At 42.1% G+C, this 22406-nt stretch overlaps 1 protein-coding gene across 3 annotated transcripts in view; it reads left to right on the top strand.

The window, feature by feature from the left end:
* Positions 1-2035: 2035 nt before the first annotated feature.
* The window catches only part of TCEA1 (transcription elongation factor A1), a 48013-nt gene continuing 27642 nt past the window's right edge, over positions 2036-22406 (top strand). The window contains exons 1-3 of one of the 3 annotated variants that reach the window (XM_005301202.5): positions 2036-3644; positions 14925-14987; positions 20235-20340. In XM_005301202.5, coding sequence (XP_005301259.1) covers positions 3576-3644; positions 14925-14987; positions 20235-20340 — 238 coding nt within the window. In that variant the 5' untranslated portion in view covers positions 2036-3575. Of the gene's footprint in view, positions 3645-6564; positions 6585-14924; positions 14988-18287; positions 18380-20234; positions 20341-22406 lie in introns of those variants that run through there. The other 2 variants (XM_065585555.1, XM_008170792.4) reach the window with 2 other exon arrangements.

Raw genomic sequence — 22406 nt, 5'->3', positions numbered from 1 at the left:
ATTCTGCAACAAAATCAGTGCAAAAAAGGGGGCAATTTGAAAACAGATATTAAAAACTTAATTTAGCAAATTTTATTAAGAAAACAGAAATTACAACAGGGAAAACATTCATATCTATTTCAGCTATACATACACTAACCTGTGGGAGCCACGGTTGGTGTATCTGAAGCTCTGTTTGTCTTTAATTTCCCCTGGGGTGGAGGGTGAGGGGTAATGCAACAATCTCTGATGCCCCACAAAATGTGTGTGTGGGGGGGATGTAGGGAGGTCCCGATATTGAGTTCTCAATGGGCTGCAGAAGGAAGCAAGCCCAGGATCTATCGCATTTGTGTTTGCTGCCTGAGAAGCCCCATTATGTCTTGGTGCATCTCCCTCTGCTTTTTCCGCTGGGACTCCTGAGCCTTTCTTTCTCCTCTCCACTCTTTGCTTCTCCAAGCTGCCTGCAATGTTCATCCTGCAGGCCCTGTGCTCACGGTTCAATGTTGCACTGGCTTTCAAGATCTCACTGAACTTGTCATCCCAAGTCCTCTTCTTTCTCCTCATCTGACTCGGGTGTTCTGTGGGTGTGAAGGGGGAGACCTTACATGCTGCAATGGCAGCTGCTGAAGATAAAACACAGAGGTACCATTGTCAGTGTATACACTAAAGAAAGCAAAACTTAAGATGCTGATCTCATTCTTCTTGCTCCCCTAAAGTTTTAAGCACTACAGTCTCACTTCTTCTTGGGATTGTTTGTGCACTGTTTCAGTCACAGCTCCAGCCAGTGTCTGTGGCCTGCCTGGAGTTGGGGAAATGAGAGGGGAATTGCTCAGTTGCATGATTCTAATAGTAAAGGGAAATGGGACTGAAAATTGGCACTGTTTTCCACAGGTAGTGGTGATTTATCTAACACCTGAGGGTAATAAAGGCAGAGAGAGCACAGACCTGTATGCTGTTAGTCTGTGTACTGCAGTGGTGCCTGCTGAACTTATTGCTGAATGGTGTGGGAAAGCATCTTACCACGGAGGAAGAAATAAGGCAGCCTTCCCTACAAACTTTTGGCAGAGGATTGCAGAGTACCTCTATGAAGGTTTCATTGAGACCTCTCAGGAGGATTCAAGGGCATCCTGTGCCCTGTGTATGTAAACAAACTGCTCCGCATGGCCACCCCCTGCCGAAACCTACAAGGGAATGAGAAGCAGATAGCAACTCTACCTCTCTTGATTGTACCACTACCTTTTCTAGCAAAATGAAAGATCAAAAGATGTATCCTGCTACTTTGGGAATGCCATCTCTGTAGCTGAAAATCTAGCTATTTACTCTTCCCTTACATTGGGCTTGACTGGTGAACTGGCTAGACTGCAGTGGGGTCAAAAACAGGTCCTGGCTTGCTGTGTACCAGGATCCCCTGGTCACCTGTCTCCCGTTCTCCTCCTTCTCCCTGTTCACAGCAGGCGTCTGTGACTCCGGCTCCTTGAAGGTATCCATGCTGCTGTGAGGGTTGGGAGTGATGTCTCTGCTGAGTATAGCATGCAGCATGACACACGTAATAAAAGTGGCAGGTCTGCGGCTTGGTATCACATCCATTTGTTGTCCTCCCTGGCCTTCTGGTATGCCTGCTGCAGCTCCTTAGCAACATTGCTGCTAGTCCCTGTTGTACCCCTTTTCCTGCATCTGCTGAACAATCCGCTCAGAGATGTTGTTGATTTGGAGCTGTGCCTTCATAGCCTCCTCTCCCCACAGGCCCAGAAAATCCAATATCGCATGTCTACTCCAGACATGAGTGTGGCTAGAGCGTGTAGCCAGCATAATCAGCTGGGCAGTTGCACTCAACAATGGAGAGCTGCTAGGTGTGCTTGCCAAGCTGGGCAATCAGGAAAAAAGGAGTTTCAAAAATTTGTGGGGCTTTAAAGAGGCAGGGGTAATTCTGGTCTCCATGACCCCTGAGCAATGGAATTCATATTGATGACCAGAGCAGTTCATGAGAGGCACTGTGGGACAGCTGTAGAGGACAGTTAGGGTCAAAATAAATAACGCAGTGTCTATGCTTGCATTGCATCCACCTAAGTCCGTTGATTGTGGCTTTATGCTGCTTGGGGAGATGGTGTTACTATGTTGGAGTAAGGGGGCACTTACATGGGTGGGAGACCAATTTAAGTGTACATGTACAACTAGGTTGACGTAAGATGCCTTGAGTCGACCTAACTTTGTAGTGTAGAGCAGGCCTCTGTGCAGCTATGGACAAGAGGAGAATTAAAACACCATGTGGCCAGTCTACACAAGAGCTAAGGTTGGCAATTTCCAGACTAGTGTGGACACAAGCTCCAGTCTCAGGTTTGGTCAATACTGCAGAATTAGGTCAATGTAAGGCAGCTTACATCAACCTAATTATGTCAGTGTCTACACCATAGCCTTGCTCCCACTGATGTAAGTGCCCTACTACACCACCAAAATGACAAAATAACTCCACCTCCACGAGAGGCATAGGGTTTACGCTGCTGTAGTTAGGGCAAGGCAGTGCCCATGTATACATTAAGGATTACTTACATCAGCTGTTGGCTGCCATTCTTGTGAATTTCATGACTCCAGCAGGGAGCCATGAAATTGACAAAAAAACAAACAAACAAACAGGCGCCCAGCTCTGGTGTCACCCTGAGGTGACTGGGGGCTCCAGCTAGAGCCCTGCTGCTCCCAGCTCCCCACTCCGAGCCAGGCTGCTGCCCAGGCTCCCCTCTCTCCATACTACCCTTTTTAAGTCAGTGAAAGCACTCCTAGCAAGGACGGGCACCAGGGACAGAAGGAGGGTAGTGTGGACACGACCGCAATTACTGCGGTGGCTGTAGCTGGACTTAAGTTTGTAGTGTAGGGATGCCCTCAGTGAAGTGAAACCAACAAGGGGAGCAGAAAGTGGCTTGTTGGGAATCCTGCTCCCGACCAATCAAGAAGCAAGGCGGCGTGGGGCTTGTGGGGAGCCTCCTTCCCCTCCAGGCAGTAACAGCGCTTCGGGGAGAGACGCGGAGCAGCCGCTCGTCCTTACAAGCGGTCGTTGTGACGAGCCGTCAGGGAACCACGGTCTGGAGACTGCAGCTCCCGCACCTGTCCGGGCCCAGCAATTAGCGCACCGCAGGGGCGGGGGAACCGGCTCCCCACCGCCCTGAGGAGCGGGGTGCGGAGCTGCCGCGGTGTAGCGCGGCCCGCACTGCCTGAGCGGACCTCTGCGCGCGGCGCCGCCCGGCGGACGCACCTAGCGAGCCGGCGGCAGTCCCAGCCCCAGCTCGCTGCTTCCGGAGTCCCGGGCACCTCCCGCCCGTGGGGGCAGGGCCCGCGCCGCTAACCCCGCCTACCCCAGCTCCCCCCCCGCGCGGGTGGATGCTCTCGGGCTGCCTCAGTGAGGTCTGTCTCCGGTGGCTGGTGCTTGATGAGCGCTGCCTGGCGCCGGCGCCGCCGCTCGGGCTGCTGGGTTCATTTGTTATCCGGCGGCCTGGCTCCATTGCTGCACTGAGGGCCCTGAGCGGCTGCGTCCGCGGCCGGTCCCCTCTCGTCTCTATTGTGTGTCCCGCAGGCCCAGCCCGCGCCCCGCTCGGGCCTCAGCAGCCATGAGCACAGAAGACGAGATCATCCGCATCGCCAAGAAGATGGACAAGATGGTGCAGAAGAAGAACGCGGTGAGCGGCCGGGCGGGGGGAACAGCGCCCCACTCTCCTCCCGCGCGGGGCCAGCTGGGGCCTCCGCCCTGTTGCCTGTCAGCGCTTGGGGTCCCGGCGCTCGTCGCGCGCCGCTCTCTGCCCCTCCCCCCTCGCAGGGTGCCTCGCGCCCAGTTGGGAGGTGTGACGACAACCGTCCCGCGAAGGTGCCTGGCGCTCGGCGGGGCGCGCTGTCTGGGCCAACTCCGCCTGCTCCCGGTGCCCCTTCGGCCAGCGGAGAGCCGGGTTGGGCCGTGAGCCGGGGCGCCGCAGCGGTCTGACACCGGGTCTCCTCTTGTCCTGGGTGGGCTTGTTCCAGTGAGTGCGCGCCGGGGTCTCTTCTCCCCTGCCCCGCGTGGGCTGTGCCCGGGCCGTGTCACCGGGACCTGCTGGGCTCGGGGAATACGAGCCCCTCGCTAGGTCCCCAGCAGCGAGCGAGTCGCCGACGTGACCGGAGCGGGAGCGAAGCAGCGGGCTCGATGGGCTTGGGGAGGGGACGCTCAGCAAGTGGCGGGTTGGCCGGGGAGCCCCGGTAACGCCCCGCAGCCCGGGCTGGCAGACAGGTCCGGTTACACACGTTGCCTTCAATCACTAGCATGAAGTTGTGTCACGTGAGAGTTAAAACCCGAACTGAACAATGGAGAGTAGGTCCGGTGCTGGGGATTAGCTGTACCAACCCTCTGAAACGGCCCCCAGCACCGCATAGGCTGGCAGCTGAGACCGTTCATAGTTGTTACTCTAGGCAAATGATCAAGCCAGGCGCATTTACTATGTTAATAAATACAAGTAGCAGCTGGTGCCCTATGAATAGAGGTGGAGTTTTACAGAACACTTGGATCCCGATGGTTGGTTAGTTCAAATAGAAAGCAAGGTTCTCTAGTGTTAAAGACCTCAATTTGTTCATGTGAAGCAACACGTAACTTGGGCAGTTAACACAGAATGCTTATCCCATCCTCTGCGTATCTCGTCTTTACAAATATGTCACTGCAAGAGTCCAGGGAAAGTCTGTTAACCTGTTCAGGTGAATTATGAACCAATGAAGCTTTGAGAAACAATACCATCATAGCTATTTTATTTATTGGTATTTTCTGTATGGACTAGTAATTCAGACAACTGTATTTAAAGTTAGATTTTTAAGTGTTTTAATGAGGTTGTTAAATCCTAAATCTCATTAAGTCTTTAGGAATGAGCTGACTGGGAATCCACTCTAGAGAATTTTTCTTAACTAGATGCAGTGTGGAAAATTTTGTTTTCTGTCTAAGGTGTAATCTTTCTATGGCTGGTCTTCCTAGACTTGACTGTTAGAAAAAACTCCTTGTTACGGTTTGGCTGGTGCTGAACCCAGTCTAATTGTGATTGTAGACCAGGACAAACTATATTGAGCACTGTTTCAGAAACCTTGGTACATCTTAATCAGCCCTATCAGTTAAACCAGGTTCAGCACCAGTGTAGCTCAACCTGTTGCTGACACCCATTGGTGGCAACAGGTAGCTTTCCTACTCTACATAAGGTTCTTGGGTCTGACTGACATTTTTCTAAGAGGATTAATATTCTCAGTTTTTCTCTCTTTCCCCTTGTTTATTCATTTGATCTTTTTTTTCTGCTCCCTGCTTATTTCATTCTACATGCACATGTGCATACCAAGGATAGTAAGCACAGATAGATACAATACTACCCTCAATTACAGGAAGAGCACCTGAATTCAACTCAGTGGATTTTTCTTTTCTATGTTTTCCTTAATAATTTTTTGCAAATAATTTTGTGCCTTAGAGACAACCTCTGAACAGAGATCACCTGTCACGAGTGACTACTTGCAGAATCCACAGAAAACCACCATGCTCTAATGTAAAAACCTTTGAAGAGAGACCATCTCTTAGAAGAGGCCACTTTTACTAACTCCCATGAGTGGTTGCTCTTGACTGGTATTACTATATTTCTTTTCAAATCTTGCAGTACGTTCTCACTTGACCCTGCAATATAATCAGAATACTAAATTAATGACATACTATACAGACCATTCCTGAAATTTACCAAGCTATCACACACAAGATTATAATTTTATTGGAGGATGAAGCTGAATTGATAAGTGATCTCTCACACAAATAACAAAGTTTCTGATAGCAACTTCATATTTACCTAGTTTTCCACAGTATGAACTGCTCCTTTTGGAAAATCTTTTAGTCAGTTTTTGTTTTTTATGCTGACAAATACCCTTTTTAAAAAAACACTGCCTTGGAGCATTTGAATAAAATCTTGATGCATTGCTGCAACTGAAAATGATTTGACTGACGTATATGTCTATATGCAAACACTTCCAAGGACACTTTTTGAGCCCTAATTTGTCAAAGAACAGATGGGAAGGGATGATTTTATTTAACTTCCCATTGAAAATCTTTCTCCATGGCTCATAACTGAACATTGAGCTGTAGTACCCAGTTGTCTGGAATTTGACTTGTGATGAATTGAAAAGTATAACATCAACATGGACATCCATTTTTTTTCATGAGTAGACTATTGGTGCTCTGTAAATAATAAATTGGCTTGTTAAATTGCTGCTGTGCTGAACTAATATACTGAGCTTAATCAAAAGTAATAATACGTAGTTTTGTTTCAACAGGCAGCGATCACACAAGATTGTATTGAAATACTACACTTTATAACATACAACACTTGACACGTCTCAGATACGTTATATAGTTCCTCCAATAAGATTGTAATTACATTGAAATGTACTATTCATTATTCAGTTGCACCTTACCTGTAGCCTTAGTTAAAAATGTGTACCATTTATTTTTATTTTATATTTTCATCAGTGTAATGAATGTCCTTATTGAAATGCGTAGGAGCATGTGGGCAGAGGTAATGTTGCACATACGAATTTTCAAAAACCAAGGACAGTTCAGTAAGTTTAGAGAAGAAAAGGTAAGAGGAAGTATTTAATCTTACTAGATTTAAATTTAGCTCCCTTAATAGAACAGACCATTACTGTGTAACTAACTTTACATTTCAAGTATCAGAGGGGTAGCCGTGTTAGTCTGGATCTGTAAAAAGCAACAGAGAGTCCTGTGGCACCTTTAAGACTAACAGATGTATTAGAGCATAAGCTTTCGTGGGTGAATACCCACTTCGTCAGACCCATGCCATTACATAGGTATTACTTTAAAAAGTTACTTTGTTTTATAACCTATAACTTTTAAATTAGTCAATGCAGACATTTTCCCTCAGATTGTGATTTGATTAATCTGGGTGAGTTGTGTGAGGATATTTTTTTGTTTTGTTTGTAAACTGCACTAGCTAGATATTGAGACTTGTTTCTCAGTTATTGAGGGTGTCAACAAATCAATTGTGAAAAGGGAGTATGGTTTTAAAGGATTTTATATAGGAATAAAGTTACTTTAAAAGTTTATTTGCCGTTTCAAGTGGATGGCTGTACATGTCTGAGATGAGATTGTAAGTGTAGGTCCTTTCACCAGTTATCAAAGCCAACTGAAATACTGAACTACTGCTTTTTTTTTGTGCAGAAAATTGTGTGACTACTTCACAAAATAGTTGCTGTGACAAAGTGTTTTTTGACCTCTTTCGTATATTAGCTCTATGTTAAAACAGAAATAGTGTTGGGTTTTTCCTGTCACGGAGTCCCCGGGGTGTAACCTGGACTGTGGGACCTCTGAGCCCTCCAAACCCAACAACCTGGGGTGTCCCTATCACACTGTGATGCTGTGACAAGCTACAAACCTCTGGCAGGTACTGCACTTACATAGCCATCCACAGCAGGGACACACCCAACTGAGTTATATGAATGATCTCCCAGCCACTCATGAACCATCAGTAGAGAGGCTTCAGCCAATTTCCCCCCAGCTCTAGCCCCATCCCAGAACTGAACAGTCTTTCACTGCTCAAAAGCCTGACCAATGTACACTCATTACTTAGTTCACCACTTCTTCATAGGAAAGTGGACCTGCACCAGCCATTGTAATTTGAGCTGAGATTCCCAAAACACTTCAACCAAAAGCACACTGTTTTAGGTAAAATACAAAACAGATTTATTAACTACAGACAGATTTGAAGTGTTTATAAGTAGCAGACATAGAGATTAAAGTTGGTTACCTAAGAAATAAAAATAGAAATGCAATCTAAATTCTGATTTTAGCAGACTAAGCAAAATTTGAATCCTAACAGATGTTACAGGCACTTTACAGTTCCTTAATACTCAGACTAGACTTCCTTCCAGATGATCTTCGAGGTGTTGAGATGGGGTCGAGGGGAAGAGAGACCAAGTGATTATGTCACTGTCACTCTTTTATACTTTCTTCTAGCTGCTAGAAAGATCCTTGCTGTGACATGGGTTAGTCCACCCCCATGGCATATGAGCAGAGCAGATTAACTCTCCTGTGGGCCCGGGGCTATTAAATTTTGTGGGGCCCCTATATACAAGTCTTTTTCCTAATTTAAAACAAAATGATCACAATTATGGCATCGAGGCTATTAATGCTATACTAAACTTGCCTTTTAATTAACGTAAAGATGTTCTGTGGTTACATTTCAGTCTTAAAACATGTAGATTATAGTTAATTCAAAACAGCCAACTACTTACCTTAGAACAGCTGTTATGTTAGTTTCTGTCTGGGAGGGAGTTTGGGTGGAGGAGGGGGTGCGAGGTACAGGCTCCGTCCAGGAGGTGCTTACCACAGGCGGCTCCCGGCTGGTGGCGCAGCAGGGCTCAGGCAGGCTGCATGCCGTGGCCCCACGCCACTCCTGGAAGCAGCTGGCTGCTGGCATGTCTCTGCGCGCTCCTGGGGGGAGGGGGACAGCGTGTCTCTGTGTGCTGCCCACAAGCACCACCCCCGCAGTTTACGTTGGCCAGATCCCGGCCAATGGGAGCTGCGGGGATGGTGCTGGGGGTGGGGGTAGTGCTTGGAGCCCGCCAGGGCCATAGAAACATGCCAGCAGCTGGCCACTTCCAGGAGTGGCATGGGGCCACGGCATGCAGGCAGACTGCCTGAGCCCTGCTGCGCTGGGGCTCCCCTTAGCCTGGGGCCCTGGATTATAGCCCCTAAAGCCCCTGCATTAATCCAGCCCTGCGTATGTCCCTTCTCTGAGTAACCTCTGGGATACTGGATTCTTTTTGATGGGCTGCCAAGGTCTTTCTGGCCCTCCTTTGTTACAACTGAAAGGCTTGCTGTGGATATCTCCCAACCTCAAACATTTCAGCAACATGTATAGCAATACTTCATAAATTCACATACAGTGGTAGTACATACAATCAACAGAATATTAATGTTCAAGTGATCAAGACTTAAAATGATACCTCAGAAGGTATACTTTGTACAAAACATATCATAATGATCTGACAGTGGTGAATATGGGGGTTCCACAGTGCTACTTGGAGGTACAGTGTTACAATCCCCTCTTTCCCTGACCTCCAGTCTAGCCATAAAGAAAGGAAGGGTTGTAGTGACTTCATGCTATAATAATTTCCAAGAAATTGTTGAATAACTCTAACAGTACAGAACTAACATACATCTTAATACCAGAAGAAGATGCTGATGACTCTTACTCAGACTTTTGCCTCAAGTATAATTCAACAAATTACATTATTTTTGTGAAAAAGTGTATGAAGCTAGACCTTTCAGTGCTATCTGAAACACCAACAGGCCAGGGTAGAACTTCACCTCCAATTTTGCTCATCCCCAGCCTATGAAAAATGTCTAAAGTTGGCCGGAGGTGACATACCTTGTTGGGGGGGGGAGAAGGAATTGAGTTGTGACCCTCCGTTGTGCTTCAAATCAGAAAAAAGGCCTGTAAAGATTAAAAAAAAAAAAAAACCTAAAAGTTCAAGGATTTATACGCTATCCTGTATTTCTTGGAAGACCAGTCCTATGGGTGACTGAGCAGCAAGCTCTGTTATAGAACAGATACCAAGGCAGTGAAACCTGACAAGAATGTTTTTATTCAATTCTCAAAAGACTTTGATTTTTGTTTTGTTTTGTTAACACTTAATACTAATCAAAGAGTTGGGGGGGGATTCAACATCCCTGCCCTTTCAAGCCCGGGTCTGAGAAAGCTCTCAATTGATATTTGTGGGCCTTTCAACCGAGACCTTCAGCAAAAAAACAGGCCCTGGCCCTGAGCCTCACCACACCCAAACTCCTGCTGGGGGGGGACGGAGACTGAGACTGCCCCAGCAGTGGCCAATGCGCCTGGCCAAGGGACTGCCCGAGCTGCTCAGGTGACCCCCAGGCCAGGTGCACTGGCCACTGCAGGAGTCACGGAGGTCACGGAAAGTCACAGAATCTGTGCCCTCTGTGACAAACACGAAGCCTTAATCATCATCACTAAATAAATCGTCAGTCAGAACTTAGCTGACCATTTTGTTGATAATGGGTAGATGCAAAATAAAACCCAACTTACTCTTCTATAGTTATATTGGTTTTGCTGCACTAAGAAGTAAACTTTTACTTTTGTAAGCAAAGAGATGGTGTAAAAAGTTAAATGTTCAGTTAAACACGTCAACATTATTTTTGCAGGCATCACTGTAATAAAAGTAAACAAACTCAAAGTGGGAAAGGGAGATTCGGGCTGAGAGAAGAGTGGGATTGTGCTAATGAGCTAGGAGGAGAGCATGCTGTGGGATACAGCTCTGGATGGCTATGGTCTGGGAGCAGTGGGAAGGTGATGTACTTGGCCTTGTAGAACAGCCACTGTCTAACCACACAGGAGCAGAGTAAGCTATGCTTGATAAAGGTTTGCTTAAATGCAGGGAGGAGATCTAAACAGTCTAAGGCCTACACTACAAACTTACATCAGTACAACTACGGTGCTCAGGGTGTGAAAAATGCACACTCCCCGAGCGACATAGTTATACCGACCTAACCCCAGGTGTAGAAACTACAACTACACTGACAGGAGAAGCTCTTCCATCGATATAGTGGTGTCTTCGCTACAGCATTGTACAGGTAGACAACCCCTTCTTTCTTTATTTCTTGGTGTCTAGAAAGGAGGAGACTTGCAGAAGTATATAGGATCAAAATAAATGGCCCATAATCCAAAGGGGATGAGAAATAACGAGGGTATAATGTAAAAAGTGAATTGTTATAGGGACTGGGTAGCTGTACATCCAGGTTATTAGTGACAGTTGTTAGAATCTAATAACTGTTCAGTCTTTGAAATTAATTGATCTGTCTAGTACCTAGTGGACAGGTGTCTACATCACAGACTACAAATTGCACTAATTGGCTGTTTGTCTTAGCCAAAAACAAAACTGAATAGACCCTGAACTACATAGGAAAACTCAAGTACACTTAAATTCCTGGAGATCTTTCAGGTTCAGGAAGGAGGAACAATGAGAGGGCATGGGAGACAGACTGCACTTTGCTACCTCTGCTGTGTTGTAGCCACAGAAAAAGTCTTTTGGCCTCCAAGCCAGCCAATCTGGCATTTCTTAGCAGCAAAGAGTTCATTTTAAAACACTGAATTGCTTAGAGATGGTGGTTAAGTGTATAGGTGGACAGAATCAGAAGGCTGCTTCTTTAAAGCTTCTGAATCATGAGTATAGAGGTGAGATACAGTCTGGCCTTTTCTCCCCTTCTCTCCTTTCCCTGTGCTCCCTTCCCCCCTCAAAAAAAATGAAACACATGGAATTTAGGATAATTAGTAATAAATATAAAATCTGTATCACAAAAAGTTTGTTAGAGGATTTAATGAATGTTGGCGGCTGATTATCGTACTTTACATGTAAGAACAGGGATAGGCAACCTATGGCACGCGTGCCGAAGGCAGCACGCGAGCTGATTTTCAGTGGCACTCACACTGCCTGGGTTCTGGCCACCAGTCCGGGGGGCTCTGCATTTTAATTTAATTTTAAATGAAGCTTCTTAAACATTTAAAAAACTTTATTTACTTTACATACAACAATAGTTTAATTATATACTATAGACTTATAGAAAGAGACCTTCTAAAAACGTTAAAATGTATTACTGGCACACGAAACCTTAAATCGGAGTGACTAAATTAAGACTCGGCACACCACTTCTGAAAGGTTGCCGACCCCTGTGTAAGAACATAAGAACGGCCATACTGGGACAAACCAAAGGTCCATCAAGCCCAGTATCCTGTCCTCTGACAGTGGCCAATGGCAGGTGCCCCAAAGGGGATGAACAGACAGGTTATCATCAAGTGATCCACACCCTGTCACCCAATCCCAGCTTCTGGCAAACTGAGGCTAGGGACACCATTCCTGCCCATCCTGGCTAATAGCTATTGATGGCCCTATCTGACATGAATCTATCTAGCTCCCTTTTGAACCCTGTTATAGTATTGGCCTTCACAACACCCTTTGGCAAGGAGTTTCAGAGGTTGACATTACATTGCATGAAAAAATACTTCCTTGTGTTTGTTTTAAACCTGCTACCTATTAATTTCATTTGGTGGCCCCTTGTTCTTGTATTATGAGGATTAAATAACACTTCCTTATTTACTTTCTCTATACCACTCATGATTTTATAGACCTCTATCATATCCCCTCTTAGTCGCCTCTTTTCCAAGCGGAAAAGTCCCAGTCTTATTAATCTCTCCTCATATGGAAATCGTTCTATACCCCCCCCCCCCAATCATTTTTGTTGCCCTTTTCTGAACCTTTTCCAATTCCAATATATCTTTTGTGAGATGAGGCGACCACATCTGCATGCAGTATTCAAGGTGCGGGTGTACCATGGATTTATATAGAGGCAATATGATATTTTCTGTCTTATTATCTATCCCTTTCTTGATGATTCCCAACATTCTGTTCGCTTTTTTGACTGCTGCTGCACACTGAGTGAATGATTTCCGAGAACTATCCACAATAACGCCAAGATCTTTCTTGAGTGGTAACAGCTAATTTAGACCCCATCGTTGTATATGTATAGTTAGGATTATGTTTTCCAATGTGCATTACTTTGCATTTATCAACATTAAATTTCATCTGCCATTTTGTTGCTCAGTCACCCAGTTTTGTGAGATCCTTTTGTAGCTCTTCGCAGTCTACCTGGGACTTAACTACCTTGAGTAGTTTTGTGTCATCTGCAAATTTTGCCACCTCACTGTTTACCCCTTTTTCCAGATTGTTTATGAATATGTTAAATAGGACTGGGCCCAGTACAGGACTGGGCCCTGGGGGACACCACTATTTACCTCTCTCCATTCTGAAACCTGCCCGTTTATTCCTACCCTTTGCTTCCTATCTTTTAACCAGTTACCAATCCATGAGAGAACCTTCCCTCTTATCCCATGACTGCTTATTTTGCGTAAGAGCCTTTGGCGAGGGACCTTTTCAAAGGTTTTCTGAAAATCTAAATACACTATATCCACTGGATCTCCTTTGTCTGCATGCTTGTTGACCCCCTCAAAGAATTCTAGTAGATTGGTGAGGCATGTACGTAGCCTTTTTCATCCTGAGGAAAACACAAGACTTTATGGAAACATTCAGGTATTTGGGGGGTTGTATCACTGGGAGATCCATTTCTGTGAAGCTTCTTTTCAACAATACAGAGCTTCTAAACTTCACAGGACAGGCGTCCTCCTTTGTTAGGAACCAGGGGAGACTAGGCAGAGATACTTGCTCAGGATTCACCTTGCATGCTTTTCCTTTGCAGCGCCAATTAAGAGCTCATAAGCATACAGGGTATCGCTGGATAAAATAAATGACTTTGGTTAACCACAATTTTGGTAGCTGAAGTTTGCTTGTATATAGAATACTAGTCAAACGCAGCCATTCTGGGATGGGAGCCACCAGCACAGTGTACACTACACTGCATTAGGGTGAGGGGGGAAGATTTTGTCCAAGATGTTTGGGCAAACACACAACCTTGATAAAACTGCAACAGGATCCTTAATGTCCATGCATCTCAGAGAGAACTTTTTTTTTCTTCTTCTTCTCTTCCCCGGAGTGTGACTAAAAGTGACACCTTATTCAGCCAATCTTGCTTCCTGAGTGTATTCAGAATAATATCTGTTTACAGTATTGACTAAAGTTTAGGTTTTTTTTTTTTTTTTTTTTAATCTGTTGTTAGTTGGCCTAACCTCAGTGCAGCTTAGTTGAGTGATTCTGTTCTGGATCATGCATCAACTACAAAATTAACTAGGTGATGAAACAGGGCTTTGGAGCTGTGTTCCGACTGTGGAGTAAACTCCAGGCAAAAACCTGCAGCTCTACTGCTCCGGAGCTGCTCCGCCCTTCAGCTCTGGGCTCTGCTCCAAAGCCCTGGAATCTACATCAATGATACATGAACCAGAAAGAACTCAGATTCCAGGTTGAGTTTACATTGTTGTCCATTAGAGAGAGAGAGTTTTCACATGTAAACTGATTAGATTTGATTTAGTGGGATTAAGACAAGTATGGATCCATGCTCCGCAATTTATAACTTTTAGGTGCAGAACCTCATTTTAAGGTCTCATATGAAAGATCCACTTGCAGTACATGCATGGGATTCTGTGTATTAGATTGGAGATGAATGTAGTGATAAGTGGTTGCAGATAGATATAGCTTGAAAGCCTTCGTTCAACTTTTTTCACTTGCAGAACTTTTGAGTGATTTAGAAAAATAAACACCATCCCAAGGGGAAAACTACACCTGTGTGTAGTAAAATACTGTAATCTGGCTACCTGTGTAGGATACCTTTAAATAAATGTATATAATTTCATGTTCTACCCATGCCAACATAAATCCAGTTAAAAATAGTTCTGGTAGAGGAACTGGTTACCTAAGGATTGGTAATGGGATATAGAGCCTTTCATCTTCAGATTTCTTATTCTAATCTAGCCCAGGTCATTACGGACTCAAACATGCTGCTGTGTGATGTCTGTCTGGTGAACTGGAGTGAAATGAGTCTGCTGTAAATCCACTTTCCAAGGTATAGGTATTGATGTGACTGTAAACACCCCCACAAATAGCATTACTTGGCAATCTTAGTAGAGAGACCAAAAACTAAATGGTGTGGTACTAAACTGCTCTCATCCCCAAGATAGTACCTCCAGATTGAGGCTGAGGCACATTGATTTTAAGAGTCTGGAAAAACTTGGAATGTCACTTCTTGTGCTAAGCTTGTTCCGTGGATAAACAGTATTTAAGTCTTCAGAGTTATCAGTCTGGAACCTTTCACAGAACTAAAACTTATACTGTGGGGTTTTAAAGAGATATCACTTGTTTTCTGCTAAATGTTCTAAAAGTTAACTGTGTAGGAAATAAAATATATTTTGAATAATACTTTTATGCATGTTTTACAGGCTGGGGCACTGGATTTGCTAAAGGAACTTAAGAATATACCTATGACCCTTGAGTTGTTACAGGTAAATTTTTTACATTGCTGTTATATTTGAAATATGAGCTTTTAAATGGCAAAAATAAAACCTAAGAGATTCTTAGATGCAGATCTGAGGTCCACCAGACTATTCTCTGTTCCTTCATCGGAGTACAGTGGAAAGGGTTTCATTTAGATTACAAAATCTTTGGGGTAGGGAACTGCCTCTTTGCCTGTCAAGTACAGTACACCTGTGCTGCTTTGCAAATAATAAACCAAAATATATTGTCCATTTACCTAGACTGAGTCTTTCTGTAAGTTTGCATGCACCACTATAACTGGAATACACACAGACAAGCCATGTCAAAGAACCACAGTTACTGTGCGGTAAATAACCAGTCTTTTCCTCCACACCAACTTATGACAACTCTTTTAGATTAGCTCTTGTCCAGGAGCAAGCCCTTGCAGATGCTTTTAAAACTTTTCTGTTTTATATATGGGCTAGAAAGATTGTGCATTGAGGCACAGCCTGAGAAAAAGGCAGCTTATCAACTATGTCGGCCTATTAGGGTGTCTCAGAGACGTATATTAGAGGCACAAATCTGCTGTGCTCTTGCACTGAGGAAGGAGAGAAACCTAATTCAACTCTTTACAGGTGTAGCATGCTCTCTCCCTCTTGGATCTAGTCAACTCCACTGATCAGATCATAAGTGAGTGGAGCCATAGTTCTGCCCTGCCCTGTCTACTTGTTCACAGGGGGGATATGTTGGGTATGCAGCCCCTTTCTGCTTTCCCTGTATCTTAGTCGGTGAATAGGGTAGGTCTTATACAGCCATGCAGGTAAGTATACGGGAGCCTAATATTCCCTTGCTCCCCCTTGCATCTGGTGAGGTGAGAGTGGTGTACAATCTAGCTCTCTTTTTGAGCTTTACCTATATCCAGGTATGCCTTTAATTGAAAACTAGGCTTTAATTGGGCCACAAGTAATCTTGCATTGAGAGGGGGAAAAAAATCTATGATGATGAAATTTTCCCGAATCTGCAAAGCTCTTGGCATTGTCCCATGAGGAAACGTAATGGTATTATACTTAATAATTGTAACGCTTGGTAGCAAGTGCTATAATTAAGGTTGGAGGTTACTTTCAAATATTACTCTGTTTTTACTTGCTTATAACTTTAATAGAATGCTTTTGATAACCTAGTTTCGGCCAAAAAATGAATTTTTGGTGGTTGCGAGTTTAAAGGAAACCCTTCTAGCTGTGTCTGAGTTATGAAGCTGAATGGTTTTTTCCCACTCTGTTAGAAGACTTTCCACACTTTATTTGTATGATTAAAAGCAGATGGACTATGAAACTTGCATGTTACTCAGCAGTGAGTAAGCTCTTGGGCTAAAGTAATTGGATGTATAATAATTGTGAAAAACTCAATAGACAGCTAAGATTTTTACCAGAGTCTAATGAGGGCCTTTCTTCTTTGTGACATTGCAATACACACTGCCGCTGTGACAATTTGAATTAGAGGCGTTGTACGTAAAATGCAGTCTTCCCAAATGACTCTTTAACAGTAAGGCTGCACAGATAATATTTGCATTTCCTGATTAATTTTAAGGTTTCAGTGGCAGTGCTAGCCTTGCCACATTGTACGTCCTGTATATTTTGTGGAGTACACTTATAAATTATATTGTTACTGTTCCAGAGAAAAGACTGCATGTATCCAGTGTGGTTGAGTTAACATTGAAGGAAAAATTCCATCAATTTTTTAAAAGTTTTATATTTGCCACTTACCATACTAAATGCAAAGAATTTTATTAGCTATGGAAGTCTATGAAGGATCCAAAAGTGCTTTACAGACTGTGTGTAAATTTCTCTACTGCCAAAGTCCAGCCATCTATGAGGTGGGAAGATGGCGGCCATGTAGCTAAATTGGTGCACAGCGCCATGAATGAAAGCCTGAGGTGGGATGGAGAAACTTTGACCAAAAACAGCAGGACAAATTACGCTCTTACTGCATGAGACCTTCAAGGTCCATGTGGATTAAGCGTGGTCTTTGTTTTAACTGCATCAAAATTGATGAAACAAATTGATGACTGGAATTCCAATTCATAGTTCCAGAGAAATATAGATTTCATACCTGATACGTACATTGCTAACCTATCTTCTTTACCTCTCTATTGCTGTACATTGGCTTAAATTATCAAAGAAGGAAATGCCATACTTTAAGACCAAAAATGCCACTCTGTTGTGCCAAAACATAATTTATAATTCTCAGTTTCTTGTTGCTTGTAACTTTATATTAAGCTAATGTTTCAGGTTTGACTTAATCATGGATTTTTCTTATGGTTTACGTATAAGGTTAAGATACTGGAAAAACCCACCAAACAAAATAACATTGTGTTCTTTGCTCTCTGAGCTGTTAGTGCTATCCTTCCCTAAGAGGGAGCTACTTGTCCAATGGATTCCGCCTCTCCTATCTTGCCTGATGCTTGTAGCAGTGTCCTGAGACAGTTATGGGATCTATAAAAGAAAGAAGCTCCTCCTTACCACGTTTTTCCCCTGCCCCCCAAAAGAACTATAAAGATTGGAATATCTTTGTAAAAGGGCATGGTGGATAGTTTACTTCATTGGTTAAGTAATAAAGTGCTTAATTTGCTAAGACTTCGAGGAAACAAGCCAGATAGATTAAGATTTTCATCACTGTTCTGTATAACCCATATCACGCTACGTTTTGACCAACACATTTCTCTGCCACGCACGCCTCTCATCTCATTTAGTTTAAAATTTAGTAATCACACATTTTTTTAAGTCAGAGATTTCCCAGTTGTGAGGCCTGAGGTTATTTGATCGGTTTCCTTTACTAAAACCTTGCAAGAATCACCTGCTTAGACATTTGAGCAGTTGTCGTATTCCTTGTTGCTCACAAAAATGTGGTACTGAGGTTTTGATTGGGTGGAGGGCATGGGGTAGAGGAACAAATGTGTAACACTGCCAATATAAATAAAAAAAAAACCCTCTTAATTTTCTCTTTAAAGAAGAAAAATAGTAATACCAGGCCATTACAAAGTAAAATAGAATAAACAGTCATAGCAGCTAGATCCTAAGATGTTTGAAGGTCTCTTTTCTTTGACAAAAATACAAAAAGGAATGCAAAAAAAGTGAGCCTATTAAAAGCAATATGAGAAATACACATTGCCTTAATGGCTTAAATGACTTGAAATAAGAGTAACTCAACCTTTGTTAAAATTTGGCAATAAAGACAGGCTAGCGTTATATAAGCAAGATTGCTATTTTTTTTTTTTAGCAGAAAGTAATCTGAAATCAAATTAGAAAACTGTATTAAATTTTTTTTGGCAGATGTTTCAGTTTTGGAGCAGGAGGAAGAGGGGAAATTGGAAAAATATCCCTCTACATGGATAGACCCCTGAATAACTTGGGAGTATATTAAAGTAAGAAATAACAAATTATTGTGCTAAATTGAGATTATATCCCACCTGCTAAGTTATAAAAGGAATGGATTGTAGAAGAATCTCTTCCTAACACTGTCGGTGTCAGTTGCACTTGGAGTTTTAATTGCTGCTACTAACAGGCAGGTATCCTCAAAGTAGTAAATGAGTTTATCGTGTATACAATATATAAGACAAAAAGGATAGAATGTTAGTAAAATTCTTGCTAGTCATGTTCTATGATACTCTCCATCAATATTTTAGCTTTTCTCCGAGCTATTTGCCGAAGGGTGGGATTTTCTAAGGCAGTGGTTTTCAACCCTTTTTCATTTGCAGACCCCTAAAAAATTTCAAATGAAGGTGCAGACCCCTTTGGAAATTCAACGTGTGGTCCGCAGACCCCTACCATAGAAGTCTTAGACTGAAAAGTGACTGAACAGAATTCAGCTATAAATGTTGCATGTCCTTGGCACGGCATTTGATGCGGCGTGAGAAAGGACACTAAACTGGGCATATGTGATAATGACAACACTTCTGGGCTTTGACCTGTAGGTGGGGGTATTGACATACTCTTGGTTGATCAGAAAAATGGAATGCCTTTTCTGGGGCATGAAACTTTATTTTCATTAGTCACCTTTCAAGGACCCCTTAGACATAGTCTGCAGACCCCCTGCGGTCCACGGACCACAGGTTGAAAGCAACTGGTCTAGGGAGTTTAAGTGAATTAGGAGCACATCTCATGGGAAGTAAATGGGATTTGTTCTTTGAAGTCACTTAAGTGCTTGTGAAAATCCCACCTAAGATCTACTGAACTAAATTGATCATAATTATGAAATTCAAAATTTCTAACACTATGCAAACATCTATAAATCATTTTAATATTTTTAAGTTTTGGCAAGTCTTTGCTGTAATTGAAGTTGCATAATAGCTTTCATTGTAAACACTCTGAAATTTTTTTAACTTTCCTCTTTTGAGGCTGAAATACTCAGTAGTCTGTCTGAAGATGAATTGTTCTGGGAAATTTGAGCAGTAGTTCTTAAGCTGTCTTTAAGGGCTAGGAAACAGACAATAAACATGGCCTTTTAAAAACAGTTTTCCAGTCAAAATGGAAAACAGTGAGAATTATCTGTTGGCAGCTACAATATGCCGTTGATTGCTAACAAGTATAAATATTGAACCTTGGGGACATTATTGACATTTTAAATGTACTTTTCTTAAATTACTTGTTCCTGAGAAGTTTCTTGGCTCACTAAAATGAGAACAGCAGTCATCAGGCAGCCTCATAGAAAAGGTGGATTTCTTTACGTTCATAGATATAGCTATGCATGTTGTCCCATCTCTCGTACTCTGCCTTTACCAGTCTTCTGAATAATAAGGGGTACTGAAATATTATAGGATCCTGTGTTGAGAGAGTGGACTTCTAATACACGAACATTGCCTCAAAGGAGCTTTAAGTGTATCGGGCAACATGGCTGTTTTTTTTTTTTTTTTTTTTTAAAGTCATGCTATAGGATAACATCAAGTGATGCAATTTCTTTTTTCCTTTTGTAGAATGGACCTCTATCTAATATATTGAATGACCCCCACTTAAACCATAAAACATGTATTTTGTTCCAAGTGAACCTTTTTTTTGATTGCATGCTCCTATCAATAAAATGTGTTTTATCAGTACAAATGTACAGGATGTCTTGTGAAAATCAATTCAGTAAGGATTTGCAACTTCATAAAGTAATTTTAGTCAACTTCATAAGGATACAACTAACTGGATGTTTACCTTGCATTGTCAAAATGCAGCTTAGCTTTTTGTATCTGTTAAATGTCTTTCACAAATTATAATGTATATCTTTTTCTGTTGCAGTCCACAAGAATTGGAATGTCAGTGAATGCAATACGCAAGCAAAGCACAGATGAAGAGGTTACATCTTTAGCAAAATCTCTCATCAAGTCTTGGAAGAAGCTATTAGGTATGACTACAAAAAGCTTTTTAACAATCTTCCTTCTCCCTCAGGCATTTAATTATTTGTATTGTGGGCATTATAAACAATTGCCACCATTTTTATTCTTGGCTCACCAGTTCTCCCATTCAATATTGAAGCTTTTTCTGCATCACCTGTACCATTTTCATTTTCCCTAAGCCCTCTATCACTGCATTACTCATGGGTACCCTTAAGGGCCATAGTCATTGTAGCTTCATTGGGATAATGAGGTGCTAAGAACAGAGCAGCGTGAAGCATGTCTCTGTGACATGACTAATATCTATTGGACAGTCTCGCTGCTTGCTACTGAACTTAATTCCGAGTGGACTTATTGCAGCATTAAAACCTACTGACCTTTTGTTTGTCTGGATCAACTATTCTCTGCCTCCAAAGTCTTTACACTACCTTTACATCAAGGTGTTAAAGGGTTTTAATCTTAATTGTCAGTGGGTCATAAACTATAGGAAAAGAAAATACAAAATTCAAAAGTTGATTTAATGCTATTAGTATTCTGACTAGTACATAGCTCCAGTCTTATAGTAAGAAAACTAAAGTCTAACTAGTTCTGTGTGCCTCTTGCTCATTCTCTGAAACCTCAGTATTCATTAAAGGCACATGAATAAAGTGGATGGAACTTAAATAGTATTCCTTTAAATATTATGTACTAATTATTAACACATCTGAGGAAATTATTCTTGCAGCATTTTTTATGCCAGGACAAATCACATCACTGTAATCTTAGTGCAGTTTTAAACACCTGAATCTGAAACTCATGAACAGTGTTTATTTGGAACATTGCTGATTACTCATATGTGGCTTCATCTCACATTCACATGAACTTAAATGTAGGGAGTTTCTTCTGGTAGCTTAATCTTTAAAATGTGAGGTCTGCTTTTGTTTTACAGAAATTACAAGAGCTGCTGGATTAATAGAAGTCTTTTCAGTTTCAGACAAGTGTGCTATGCCAGCTGTCATCCAAGTTAGCTAGCTATACATTTCAAGGCAATCTAATTTCATCACCTTCACTCTTTTCTAAATGCTTGCAGGAATGGTTTGGCATCCATTTTAGAAAAGTGTTTCAATAAAAAATGACAAATTATGGGAGTGTTCTTAATGGGGTGTTTCTAAAGTAAAGGCTTGTAAATGCTGAATTAAAGCATGAAACAATATATAGGACTCTAATACCTGGTTGAGCAGGCATTTTCTGAAGGCAGAAGTGCAGCAAGTGTACAGGTGAACAAGCTTCTAAAATCATGTCCTGTTTTGTTATTACCAAGAGATGTACTTTACCAATAATTTGATCTGATGTCTCTGGTAAATGTAACCTAATAAACTCAAATGCATACATTTTTGTGTGCCTTTATGTCAATATGAAACTTAGTGAAGTCTTCCATGTACTTTGTCTACCTGTTATGTAAAACTGGAATTTGATTCCATATAAAAACAACTGAGCAAAATGCTGATAAATGCTAAGAGAACAATACAAAATGTTTTTTTCTTATTCAAAATGTAAATTCCTGCTGTTCTGATGTAAATAAATTAAAAATATGCCCTTCTTTCCAAAACTTGTTATAAATTATCAGTAAATTATCCCAATCACTAAGGCAACAAATTATATTTTCTTTATCATTTTCAGTGCAAACCTACAGAATGTGCTAATATTTTTTAAATTTCAACCATCTTAACTTTAATCTACTTTTTCCAGTGACATGTTTCTCCTTTTTCAACAATCTCAAAATATCCTGGAAAGCCAAACTTTTTTGAGGAGAGAAACATTTTCCAATTATTGTGAAGATTGTTTCCCCCATCTAATACAAATAATTAATTTGAAAATATTCTGAAAGAGCTGCAGATGGCTTCCACTGGGATTTTCCTCAGGATCATAAAGCTGGAGAACTATTTTTAAAAACAAACCATGGATAAGCAAGAGTTGTCCATGTCTCCTGAATTTTAAATTACGTTGAGATTTTTAATTACTAGAGATCAAAATGACTACTCCAGAAGTATATAGTCAAATATCTACTAGCAAGTAGGTGTAGCAGATCTCTTTTGTT

This window comes from Chrysemys picta, chromosome 2, assembly GCF_011386835.1.
Source record: "Chrysemys picta bellii isolate R12L10 chromosome 2, ASM1138683v2, whole genome shotgun sequence".
Lineage (NCBI taxonomy): Eukaryota > Metazoa > Chordata > Testudines > Emydidae > Chrysemys > Chrysemys picta.
Note: the sequence above shows the minus strand (reverse complement) of the source record. Positions and strands in the feature narration are given on the sequence as shown.